This window comes from Eublepharis macularius, chromosome 13 (assembly GCF_028583425.1).
Source record: "Eublepharis macularius isolate TG4126 chromosome 13, MPM_Emac_v1.0, whole genome shotgun sequence".
Taxonomy (NCBI): domain Eukaryota; kingdom Metazoa; phylum Chordata; class Lepidosauria; order Squamata; family Eublepharidae; genus Eublepharis; species Eublepharis macularius.
This window is the reverse complement of record NC_072802.1, coordinates 53,414,416-53,427,725: the sequence shown is the minus strand read 5'-3', so window position 1 is coordinate 53,427,725 and position 13,310 is coordinate 53,414,416. Positions and strand designations below refer to the sequence as shown.

General features: G+C 44.5%; 1 protein-coding gene across 1 annotated transcript in view; it reads left to right on the top strand.

The window, feature by feature from the left end:
• The window catches only part of RBM19 (RNA binding motif protein 19), a 125,613-nt gene that overhangs the window by 102,366 nt on the left and 9,937 nt on the right, over positions 1-13,310 (top strand). Inside the window, exon 24 of the mRNA XM_054997032.1 lies at positions 11,150-11,286. Within this exon, the coding sequence (XP_054853007.1) occupies positions 11,150-11,244 (95 nt within the window). The 3' untranslated portion in view covers positions 11,245-11,286. The remainder of the gene's footprint in view (positions 1-11,149; positions 11,287-13,310) is intronic.

Here is a 13,310-nt window from a genome sequence, read left to right as displayed (position 1 = left end):
AGCTTTGCTCACGACCTGAGTTCGATCCCGGCAGAAGCTGGGTTCAGGTAGCCAGCTCAAGGTTCACTCAGCCTTCCATCTTTCCAACGTCAGTAAAATGAATACCCAGTTTCCTGGGGGTAAAGTGTGGATGACTGGAGAAGGCAATGGCAAACCACCCCATAAAAAGTCTGCCAAGAAAACGTCGTGATGCAACGTCTCCCCATGGGTCAATAATGACTCAGTGCTTGCACTGCACAGCAGGCCCACAGTAATGACAATAATGACTCAGTGCTTGCACTTTTACCTTTAATAGTAATAATAGTAATATTCGATTTATATACTGCCCTTCAGGATGACTTAACACCCGCTCAGAGCAGTTTACAAACTATGCCTTCATTATCCCCACAACAAAACACCCTGTGATCAGACCCATGGCTTATCTAGTTAAGAATCCTGCCTCCCACTGTAGCCAATCAGATGCTCCAGGAAACCTATAAGCAAAAGGATCAGGGCAGCCTTCCAGGCACCATTTTTAATCTCACAACTGCTCCCACGTGTGGTCTTCTTTCTGCCATTTTTAATCTCACAACCACTCTATGTGGGAGGCTAGGCTGAGAGAGAATAGCTGGCCCAAGGTAATTTAGTAATCTCATCCAGGAAGCTCACTGGGTGACCTTGTCGGCCTATCCTATTTTCACAGGGTTGTTATGAGGTAAAGTAAAAGCAGGTAAAAAATATGTACACCACCCTCACCTCTTTGGAGCAAAGGAGAAATTAAAATGTAACACAAGGCAGAAAAATATGTCCTTACTCCTGCGTTAATTGTATCCTCTCCCCTCCCCCTTCTTCAATGTAATTCCCCTCATCCACCCACCCAGCCAAAGTTTGGACTATATTTGATTTTTGGTCAAACACATAAAAGAGGACATTCTTACAGGGATGTATTAGAAAGGGAAGAGAGCAGGCAGAAAAGCCAAGTGGAAGAGAGTAAGTCACTGACTGTGTGCTATTTATCCAGAGGGCATTTCAAACAGCAGGCCCACAGTAGAGAGTGGCTTTCAGTCCAGTTTCCCGGCTGCGGTGCCTGGGAATTCATTGGAAAGAGCATAATGATGCCGGAGGTATCTGCTCTAAAAATCTTTGTTTGCTTTTCTCTCGGGTAGGAGGAAATGGGTTTATATTTGGCTACATGCTCAGCTTTGCCCTTATCCCCCTCCCTGTTCCTTTGTTGCTAGCCGGCCGCTACACATGGAGGGTTCATGCACTTATCCGCTCACCTTGGAACGTTGCGCTCAGCTGCAGCGTCTGCTGCTAGCAACCTGCCACCATCCCCCAAGGCTTTGCCTTGGCTGGTTCTTAAAAGCTCGTCTCAGTGTGCAGACTGTCCTAGGGCAGGTGCCAGCAGTATTGGGGCTTGGGAACTGTGCCTCTTCCTCAAGGGTGATCGAAACAAGTTTTTGAACTTGGTTGCAACAGAAGGGTGCCTACGCTTTAATTTCTGTACCACTGGAATGGCAAGTGACCAGGGAGGAGATGATACACTGACTGTGTATATTCAAACAGCCCTAATCTGGGGAAAGGGGAATTTAGAGCTTTGGCATTTCAGGTTTCTCACAATCCAGACGTGGAAGATGTTTCAAACCCGCACTGGTCTGTGTGTGACATAGAGGGTGAACAGCAAGGTCTGCACAGTCAAATTTTTGAGGGGTGTGGACGAAAGGAACAGCTAAGTGGGAGAACACTCAGACTAGAAAGTTGAAGTGTCCGTTTTATTTTCTAGGCTATTTAACCCATAGTTTCTAAGGTTATCTGTGGCCTGATTCTCATCACTGGTGATAAATGCGTATCAAGGTTGTGTGTGTGCACGCATATGCACAAAGTGCCGTCAAGTCATAGCCAACTTATGGTGACCTCTGTTGGGTTTTTCAAGGCAAGAGAATAACACAGGTGGTTTGCCATTACCTGCCTTTGCATAGCAACCTTGGTCTTTCTTGGTGGTCTCCCATCCAAGTACTAACCAGCACTAGCCCTGCTTAGCTTCTGCAGTCAGACAAGACCAGGATAGCCTGTGCCATCCAGGTCAGGACATTTGGTTGTACAATTATAGATGGGAGCTCTCAAGGTTAAATGTTCTAATTTTTAAAAAATCAAAAACTCTACCTAGAGAAAACTTGCAACTCAGGAAAGAACGGTTTAAGCCTAACCTCAGCATTTCAAGGAACATAAGAAGAGCCCTGTTAGATCAAGTTCAGCATCCTGTTTCACACAGTGGCCAGCCAGTTACCTTGGAGGGACAACAACAGGGCAGAGAGGCTGAGGCCTTCCCTTGATGCTGCCTCCTGGCACTAGTATTCAAAGGTTTACTGCCTCTGAATATGGAGGATCCCTTTAGTCATCGTGGCTAGTAGCCACTTACAGACCTCTTCTCCATGAATCTGTCTAATCCCTTTTTAATGGCTCTATGCCTGTGGCCATCACTACACTCTCTGGCAATGAACTCCACATTTTAATCACTCGTATTAAAAACAATACTTTTGTCCATCCTGAATTACTGACCAGCAACGGCATTGAATGCCTTTGGGTTCTAGCAGTTTTGGGAGAGGGAGAAAAAGTTCTCTGTCGGCTTTCTTTGCCCTGTGCATAATTTTACAAACCTCTGTCAGGCACCCGCCTAGTCATCTCTTTTCTAAACTGAAAAGTCCTAGTCTCTTCTGCCTTTCCTCAATGAAAAGGCTCCTTAACCTTCCTGGTTGCCTTCTTCTGTACCTTTTCCCGCTCTGGAGTGTCCTTTTTGAGATACGGAGACCAGAACTGCAGACAGTGTTTCAAACGAGGCCGCACCATAGATCTGTACAAGGGCATTATAATATTGGCTGCTTTATTTTCAGTCCCTTTCCTAATAATCTCCAGCATAGTTTGCCTTTTTCACTGCTGTGGGACACTGGCTTGACACTTGCATTGTGCTTGAGGAGGGATAAGTCAGGTTGTCAAACTGACTTGCACCTAGAAAAATGCTCCTTGTTCCCATTGTCCAGAAGATCATGAGTTCACAGCATTTCTCTGCTCTAGGTGACTGCAGCGCACACTTCATCTGCCCGTGCACACTCTGCCCCAGTCTATAATCTTCCCCGTTTGAGCAGAAGAGCACCTGGACCAGCAAAATGGTGACACTGTGCTAAGTCATTACCAGCTAGAACCCCCTAAAATCCCCTGATTTGGGCTCTAATTAGTCTTGCATTTTACAGATACAATTAGCCATGTGCACAGATTTGAGCATGTTTGTTTGCCCCCATCACCTTTATTGCAGTTCAGAGCATTTGGGAGGGGCTGAATATGTGCAATGCACAGTGCCAGTCAACATTTCTTTTATTTTTTTATTAAAAGCTTTTATTCGTTGTCTTTTAGAATAAACATTAGAACAATAACAGTAGTTCCCTTTGTATTTTAGAGCGCTCTGTGTATTGCTGAGTATATTTTAAAAGGCTTTAGGAACACGAATGCACACAAAGGAAAGGGGGAACAGAAGTATAGAATGTGCCAGCTGTAGCCCCCTACCACAACCATGTGGAAACAAGCAGCAATCTATCCATTGTAAACTTCTGCTTTTAAAAAGGTATCACAGGAGACAGTAAATTGTGCATTCTGTTATTCTAGTCATCACTAGACTTGAGAAGTTGCATTCCGATGAAAGTACTGGGTTTTATTTATGCTCAAAAGTAGGAACTGGCATTCTCCTAGAATTGCAACTGATTTTCATACTACAGAGATCAGTTTCCCTGGAAGGAACTGGTTGAGAGCAGCAAGGCTCTAATCCGGAGAACTGGGCTTGACTCCCCACTCCTCTAGAAGCCAGCTGGGTGAACTTGGGTCAGTCACGGCTCTTTCAGAGCTCTCTCAGCCGCACCCATCTCACGGGGTGATTGTTGTGAGGATAATAACAACATACTTTGTAAATTGCTCTAAGTAGGCATTAAGTTGTCCTGAAGGGTAGTATATAAATCAAATGTTGTTGTTGTTGTTATAAATGGCAGCTTCAGAATAGCAGACTGCTATACTCCCTCCCCTCTCTAAACTCTGCCTTCCCCGGGATCCGCCCTCAAATCACCAGGAATTTCTTAACCCAGAGCTGGCAACCCTATCTCAGAGTCTGACCATTTGTCATGTTCAGAATTGGGGAAAACTGTCCCCTCAAATCACAGAGTTCAGATCATCAGTTTTCAGCTGAATTTGGAGGCATCTTCTGCTCCTCGGTCCCTTATTGGAGCTACCTGAAGCTACTTGCTATTCATTCATTTTCTCCCATAGCTCAGAGGTACTGCACATTTTTTTTGAGATGACATAGAGACAGTCACAGGTTCAATCCCACATATTGCCAGTTTTTTAAAAAAAGAACATTAGGGTAGGCAGTACTGAGTCACAGGGACCTTTGGATAAAGCACCTTCATATATTCTTTGTGCTACTGCGGATGGACTGGGTTGGGGACAAACACATACAGGACTGAATGAGGGGAATTTGGGTGGCTTTGAGGTTCCCTCTTCCACTTTGGCTGTGAGCAAGGACTTGAACCCAGGCTCTGTTGGGCTGCTGTTTTCAAAGCTTGAGAGGCAGTTGCTTTGTGTTGCTGCCAAGCTGAGCAATTGCATCCTCTTTGCCTGGCATGACTAGCCCTAGCTTGCTTTCTCTATGCTTGCAAGTTACGTGCTGGGTTGCTGCTTGCGAGACATTTAATGTGAACCTGCCGTTGCATTGTAGTCAGCTTGCGAGATGCTCGCTCTTCTCCCCGCCCCCCTTTTCCCCTTCTTGGAGGGTTGTTTTGGAAATATTTCCGAGTGAGTCAGTAATATCCTGCACACACCTCCTCCTCTCTCGGGAACTGCAATTCGTGCAGAGGAGGTACTTGCTCCCAATCCAGCTAAATTACTATTGACTTGTGTTCTGTGCGCTCCACAAACATTTCACTCAGCCGTCGCCAGCAGGGCCGGCGATCTCCTGCCAGGGGTAACTTGGGAGGCCAGCTGCGCAGGGCCACGTTTCCTGCTCTTCCCCATCGATCAAAGAATTAAACTGACAGAAGGGAAATTTCAACCCAGGCAGAGGCTGGGATTGGGAAAGCGAGCGCGCTTCGGACTGAAGGGGATGCATTGCAAATGAAAAACTTGGGAGGTTGCGGGGGGGGGGCATGGCAGGGTATCTGTTTGTATGTGTTGGTGCAGAAAAGATTTTAGTAGAATTGACCAGAAGTGCTTAATCCCCACCCCACCCCCGCACACAAAAAAGTGAAGCAAATGTAATTAAGTCTTTTATTGCCATTTTTTAAAAAAGATTTCTCTCTAATCTTAACTGAGAGAGTTCGGTGTAAATCAAAATGCAATAAGAATACAATCCCCACAAAATAGAATGTGCCATATCAAATCGTGGTGGGCCTCGTGCCCTCTTCTGCAGATTCCTGTGACGATGTAACATCAAGGCCCATTCTTGCAAAGTCAAGTTTTGCAGCACTTCCCAAAAGTTTGGGGTCTGTTCAGCATCCAGGAGGGAGGAAGTTCTGTAATTTGGAGGGATCTTTCAACAACACACCTCCTTGTACATCTTCGCTGGGTGAATCTGGCACCTTTGGGATGCCCAAGAGCATCCTCTGATGATGGTGGGAATCACAAGTGTGAAGGTGATGTGCGGCAAGGAGATTTCATCTTTTTAAAAAACTGGGTCTACTCCATGTAAAAAAACAAGAAGCGATGAAGTCTATTTTTTTGGTTGTTTCTTAGCACATACAAGGGAAGGAAACTGGACACCCCGCCCCCCAGCACATCTTTGCCACTGACCTCCCCATTCCCCTAGGTGTGTTTCTCCAAGCTTGATTTCATGTGCAAAAAAAGTGACACTGGAAAACAAGGTGCAAGGAAACAACAATAAAGTTGAGTGGAGGGTTCAATACTCCCCACACATGTACTCTTAAAAATTGACCCATCTCAGCTTCCTCCACTTTCTACATCTTTGGAGCAGATCTAGGCTTAAAGACTGATCAACTGAAGTCCTTTGTTGTTCAGACCTAAAGCAACGGCCTCAAAACTGTGTTCTTATGTCCCCCTCGAGTTCCTTGAAGAGTTACCAGTGGTTCTTCAATGTAAATACCTGTAATGGCAGAAGATTTCTTGAAAGACAATTTACCAACTGTGATTTTCTTCATCAGTGTGCAGCCACATGGGAGAGCTGGGTATGTCCTAGGGCATTGGTTTTCACCTACTGGGTCAGGACTTGCCAATGGGTCATAGCCAGACTTAAGATGGCACCATAACTGTGGCTTTTTTAAGAGAGACAGAGAGAGAATTAGAAAAGGGGGGGGATAAGGATAAAGAAAGAGCATGTAGGCCATTGCTATACCTGTTCTGCACTAATTTAAAAGGTGGCTCCCCTCCTCCCCTCCAAAAAACAATCTTAGGAACTCTAATTTAACATGGATGCTAAGAATTCTGCTAGAGATTACACACACATCTCTGAAAACCCCATATTTCCTTAGGAAGAAGCAAGCTGTTAAATCTGTAATAAATAGGCTGTAATTGTTCTCTAAGACAGTGAGAAAGAACCTTGCTTCTTGACTGTATAACTTCAGGGCCCTAGGTTCCATTGAAGTAGGCACTTTTCTCCAAGCCATACTCTAATACCAGAGTGAGTCTTTCTGAGAGAAAACTTACTTAAACCATGAAAGATGGGAAAGTAAGGCAGGGGAGGCTTCATCGGTTGTTACCCATGTAACTCTTCTCTTTTTAATATCCCATGTCCTTCTCTGATCCCTTCTTTAGCTATGAGTAGGTCTGATTTGTGATTAAACAAACATTGACTGGCCCCCATTGTATCTGTTCTGCAGCTGATAGTTTACATAGCAGAACATTTCTTCATGATAGAAAAAAAAGACTCCTACAGAAAACAAGAGGGTCAGGGAGAAGTCTTAGATCAAGGGAGAAGTCTTGGCTATGATGCAGGTTTCCTAACAAATTAGTTACTGCGTGAAGGGAAGACTGAGACATTTAAGTGGAAGTCTGTGTACATATTCAGGAGGACTCAGTTCTACATTTCATGTTCAGACCCAAATTTGATGCCCCCCACTCCCCAAACACAGGGGACCTGAACTTAGATCAAACAGCCCAATAGGTAAATACTGGCCTTCCCCACCTTGCCTCATAGGTTGTTTTCTTTCAGGCTCATTCCTGGACAGCCAAGAAGGAAGGAAGGCCATTTTTCCTCCTCAGATTTTTAAAAACCATATATTGAATAACCAAGATGATCAGAGGCCTGGAAACCAAGCCGTATGAGGAAAGACTGAGGGACCTGGGAATGTTCAGTTTGGAGAAGAGGAGGTTGAGGGGAGACGTGATTGCTCTCTTTAACTATTTAAAAGACTGTCACTTAGAGAAGGGAAGGGAGCTGTTCCTGTTGGCAAAAGAGGGTAGGACTTGAAATAATGGGTTTAAACTACAGGAGGGAATGTACCAACTGGACATTAGGAGAACCTCCTCCATGTTAAGAGTAATTCAACAATGGAATTGGCTGCCTAGGGATGGGATGGGTCCCCCCACCCCCATTGACAGTCTTCAAGGAGTAGTTGGATGAATACATGTGGGGGATGCTTTAGGCTGTTCCTGCCTAAAGGAACAGGGATTGATTTAATGGTCTGTAATGCCTCTTCCAATTCTGTGATTCTATGAATAGACTACCCCTTTTTCCACTGGGTTCCACACTGGATCTGCCAGAAGCCACTTGGCACCTCCTGCCAATCTACCAGAACTGCTTGGCTGCACTCTCAGATCCAACCAAACTCCTTGGCTCTGCCCCACCAGTGCCAGAATCTTTTATTTCAAGAATTGGCAACCCAAGGGAGGAGGCATGCATTTAGATATCATTTTCAGACTGTTTTTTAATGACTGAATACAATAAATCTGCCATCTCACCTCACTCTTGAAATGAGTGTGGCTTGGCCTGGCTGTCTCTTAATGACACATTTTGCTTCTTTCCAAGGTTCAGATTCTCGGCTGAAGGCCTGTCAAGAAAAACATTTCCTGTCACTTCTCCTCACCCCCCACTCCCACTGGCTTTCTGTCTCAACATTCATAAAATACAGGAGCGGAAGTGAGACTAGTCCTGGCGTTCTGTCAAGGAATTAATTGAAAAATAAAATCATTAGATGGGGACTCCAGAAATGCAAAATTGTTTGGTCGTGAATGGTGGGGGACGGATGGGGGGAGCAGCTTTTGTCAGGTTAATTTCTCCTGTATTGATGTTTTGTGACATTTACTTGTTGTTTATCTTTGGAAGCAGCTGTAATGCTGAAAGAAAATGCACAGCTTGTTCTATGTATTTATTTTACACCTTCTCCCTGAGTCCTGCAAGTACATTTGTTTGTTTGTTTGAGATGGCGTTTGATGTCTGAGATCGGGCTTTGAACAGCTGTTCTCCACATGGAGGACTGAATTTGAAAACAAGGGGAAAGTACAGGAGGATAGTTTCAGTGTTTTCCATAGACTTCAGGGCAAGGTGTTCTCTGTGGGATTTCTTAATGTCTTTGGGCCTTCCTTGGATCTTGTAATTAGATGAGATATCTATATAAAAATTTGGGCTGCAGAGTTTAATCGTTTCGATTATTAAAATCTTTTGATCAACTAAGACAGTGTCCCAGTTAATCAGGCAGTGGTTTGTTTGTTCTAAACACTGTCAATTACTGTTTTAATATATGAACTTACAAACTGTAGATGGCAGACATCTTTCTACAAGAAGCATCATCTCACACACAAGGGAATGCCTCTTCTAAAATAATGCATATACCATCTAAAAACAAGGAAAGCGGTTTTCTTCAGTAGTAATGCGTTCATATGCAAATGTATGCAGATTTTATTGCCTTATACCCACCCACCCCCCAAGTCTCTTTTATTATTTTAATTATTACTTATTTTGAGTATTGTTAATTTCTGCTGGGGAAGGGTCAGTCACATAATATTGACCAAGCATGCAGGAGAAAAATATGCATTCATTTCAGTTGAATATATTTAATGTGGGGGCTAAGGGGTTATGCCAAAAGCTTCACAGACAAGATGAGTTTTGAAGGGAAATTTGAAGAAAGTGAGAGAGGTGGCACCGTGCAGCTCCTTGGCAAGGCTTGTTCCTAGCCAAAATGTCCACAGCACCCATTTGACATCCACCACTTTTAACAACGGAGGCAGCCCTTGAGGCTTTCTTTCTTCCATCACAACCACTTTTATCTCCCCTCATCCTTTGACCCATTCTGTTCTTCTGCATCCCATTTCTAGGTGCATCTGCTTGTTTCAATGAGTACCATCTATTTTTCATGTTCTGCGTGAGCAACAATGAAGTGATAGAAAATCAATATGCCCCTTCTTTATTTTTAAAAACAGCATGTCTGCTGAGTTTATGGCTAAGGCTGAGATTTGAATCTGGGAGCTAAACTAGATTAGGTCAAAAGTCTATCTTGCCAGTATCCAGTTTCTTGTACTGACCATCCACATATTCGCTGATTGGCCCATAAGCAAGGCATGAAGGGGATGGACTTCTCTTACTTGTCCCCAGCAATCCAGAGGTACATTAAAGATTCCATCTAGTTAGGGTAGCTAAAAGCCATTGAGTGTTTCTTATTTTGTCTAATCCCTTTTAAAAGCTGTCTTCGTATTGGTCATCATCACCTTTCATGGCAGCAATTTCCCTAAGTCTTAAATCTCTTGTTGAAACAGATTATTTTCCCTGACTGAAAGATACTACCCATCAATTTCATTTCATGATGGTGGGTGCAAAATTCCCCTCTCTCTACAATATGTTGTAATTTTATATGTCTATCTCTCCCACCCTTTCATATATTTTTCCTCTGAACTGTACCTGTCCCAGCTCTAAGACTTTTTTTTTTGAGATGGGGCAACAAAACTATACAGAGATATTCCAAATGCAACAACGTCATTGATTTAAATAAAGATATTCCCTATATGGGCCTTTTTCTTTTCAATCCCTTGGAAAGAAAACAGCCAGTATCATAATGCATTTATATATACTACACTCCCCCTACAAGGGGGACTACCTGATGACTACCTGATGACTACCTGATTCACACACCTCAAGCTGTGAGAGCTTTCAAAATTTGTCTTAAACCCAGTTAGAATGGTTTGATCCCTGAATCATTCCAGGGAGTACTTGAATACTGCCTTGGGAAGCTATTCCAGAACTAGTTAAAAGCTGCTGCTTCTTTTTTTGCTGAAAGCAATTTGCAGCATTAATGATATGCATGAATACAGGAAGTGTTAGTGAATCACAAACATAGGTGGATCAAGACCTTTCGTTGTTACCCACCTTCCTTACTCACTGCTGCTGTTGCTGCTGATAGACCTGGAGTGGATAATCCTCCTGACCTCTTTCAGTGCACAAACCCTTCTTAAAAATAGGTTGACAAACTGTGTATGCTCTAAAGGGCTTCCTGAGCTCTCGCAAGATTACTTTCTTTCACAAGAGAATTTCAGGGTTGTTTTTTTTTAAAGGTTCTAGTCCTTTTTATGAGTTGGAAAAGAAAAGATATGTATGGGCAATGCCCAATGAAAGAATCCAGAGAGGTGGCTAAAATTTCCAGCAGTAGGCGGTGGAGGGTGGAAAGGGTCATTCCCTGCTTTTTATGGCATTTTTGCATCTCCCTATGACCAGCATAAGCAAGAAGATGTTATTCAGGCTACAACCTGCATAATGGCATGGTTGGTACAGTGTCACAAAATTCAACTTGTCTTGGTGTAGAGTATATTATTTTTAAGGCACTGAGTCCAGAGAGCCAGGCTTTATAGGTAGGTGGTCTTTGGATCAGTCTCAGGCTGTCAGCAGTCTTCATGCAAATGCGGTGCAATTGTAGCCAAACACAGTCTTCCACATGTTTGAGAGAAAGGTGCTTAATGCCTCAGCATTAGGTACCTGTAAATACTCATAAATACCTGGAATGCTGCATTCAGTTCCAGGCATCCCACTTCCATGCTGGATCTTGACATTCTAGATCAGGTTTGGAGAAGCATACCTCTGTGAGCCACAGGTGAGAGAGTGTCTTGTTGCTGGTTGGCCAGGACTGCAGACACATGATGACAAGACTGCCTTCCCCCACCCCTCCCTGAACGTTGTTGTTTGCCCTTCCCCCAGATTCCCCAGCAAAGAAGAAAAAGAAGCGGTCAGCCGTTCTAGAAGAAATCTTGGAGAAGCTAGAAGAAGAAGGGGACGATGAGGGAGGCAGCTAAGATCATTGTCACTTCCCCGCCAAGTACACACAAATTCTAAAGGTATGTGGAAGTATCTCTGTTTATTTGATGGTGGAGAAGAGTGCGTGAAAGAGAGCTGTTACTATTTTACTGCCATTGTCCCACCCAAGAAACCTGCCTCCGTTTCCCTTCTGCTTTCTGACATCATTCAAACCCCATCTAGTGAGTCAGTTTATTTGGAGCTGTCCAGAACTTTCTCCATGACCTTGCCTTTGGTCTCTGAAGGCCAAACTACAACTTGACAGTATCTTTGTGTCCATCACAGGGATGCCACCACCATTTTAAAGCAATTAAAAATGCCACAAGGACCGATCTTGATCAGACGTGCAATGTGGCAGGCTGAGGCACTCTTGCACAGCCCCCGCCCCCTCATGCCTTTTGAAGTGCTGAAACTGCTGCAAGGGAGATGCAGCTATTTGGTTTCACATTGTAGATGAAATGAAACCCACGCAGACCCCACCTGAAGCCCTGGAGAGTTACCACCAATCTGAATAGACACTACTGACTTTTATGGACCAATGGTCTGATTCAGTATAAGGCAACTTCATGTGTTAATATGTATATGTGTTTATCAAGAGAAGGAGGGAAAAGAAGTAGTGTGTGTCCTGGGGATTCCCCAGACTTGGTTATATAACAGAAACCATTACTGTTGGTCTAGTGAACAAAATTAGAAATTGCTTTGCCAATTAAAAGACTTTTATCAGTCCTTCAGAGTAGTCAGAGTTGCAAAGCAGGGCCGATTCCAGATGGCTAACGTTCACGCGGAACGTCGCGCCTCGTTGCGGGGAAAATGCGAAATATCGCGTTTCTTTGCGTGAGTTTTACGCGACATCGCGTGACGATGCGCAAAACTCGCGCGAGGAAACGCGATATTTCGCATTTTCCCCGCAACGAGGCGCGACGTTCCGCGTGAACGTTAGCCATCTGGAATCGGCTCAGGTATCCTGTGCTTAGCACAGAATTACAGCCTTTTAATTTTCCTTTCCCCGCTGCCTTTCCCCCTTCCCCCTCCACATCTTCTCTTTAGGACACCCTTCCCCCCCCACTTTTCTATCCAGCTGTTCTTTCTTCTCACCCTCCCAGTGAAAGGAACGAAGGTGTGCCTCTTTTCTTATAGCCAGTGCCATGGAGGAAGTGAGTCAGGGAGGCCAAAATTGACCACTGGGGCAGCCCAGCTGACTGACAGGAAGGTATGGGGCTTCTCGTTCCTACAGCTGCGCCCCCCCCCCACCTCCAGTGTGCAACGGCAAACTGAGCTGTATGGGGAAGGAGAAGCTGTATGTGGAAGGAGAGGAAAAGACAGGCAGAACCAGTAAGCCTCCACCAAGGTTACAGGCCTGGGCTGTGCTAAAATGAGCCACAACAGCACATTGTTGACTGCAAGGAAGGAGGAAGAGGTACAAAGCATGCTTCTCTGGTATGCCTGCCAGCAGGAAAAAATGTGGCAGGAGGGTTCCCTGCAGCCCCTGTGGTTTTAGGAAGCCCAGACTAACCAGTCGGGATTTTTTTTTCTCTTAGATTAGGGAAAGGGAATGACTGGGAGTATCTTATCTGGAGTTGGGAAGAGGAGGAAAAGCTTTCTCCCAAAACCATCATTCAGCCCCCATCTGCAGGGCAGGTGTTGGGCTGGGGGGCACAGGAAGGGAGGAGAAACTCTAGGGGGACAACTATAAACTAATGATTACTTTAGTCCACCACCACCACCACCCCAGTTCCTTCTGTATACCTCTTAGTCCCTTCCTCTTGTTACTTCTTCCTCTATCTCTTGTCTGAAGAAGTGAGCTCTCACTCTTGAAAGCTGAAAACCTTGTTGGTCTCTTAATGTGCCACTGAACTCAAATCCTGCTGTTCTACTGCAGCCCAAAACAGCCACCCACCTAAATCATCTCTTGTATCCCCCCCCAAACTCCTAGTATATATATCCTTTGATCCTTGTATTTGTGCCCCCTCCCCATTTTTATTACATTAATATCCACTCCTGTAAAATCCTTGCTTATTTCTCTGGCCGTTGCCTGGAGCACTCCCAGATCACCATAGGCAAAAAA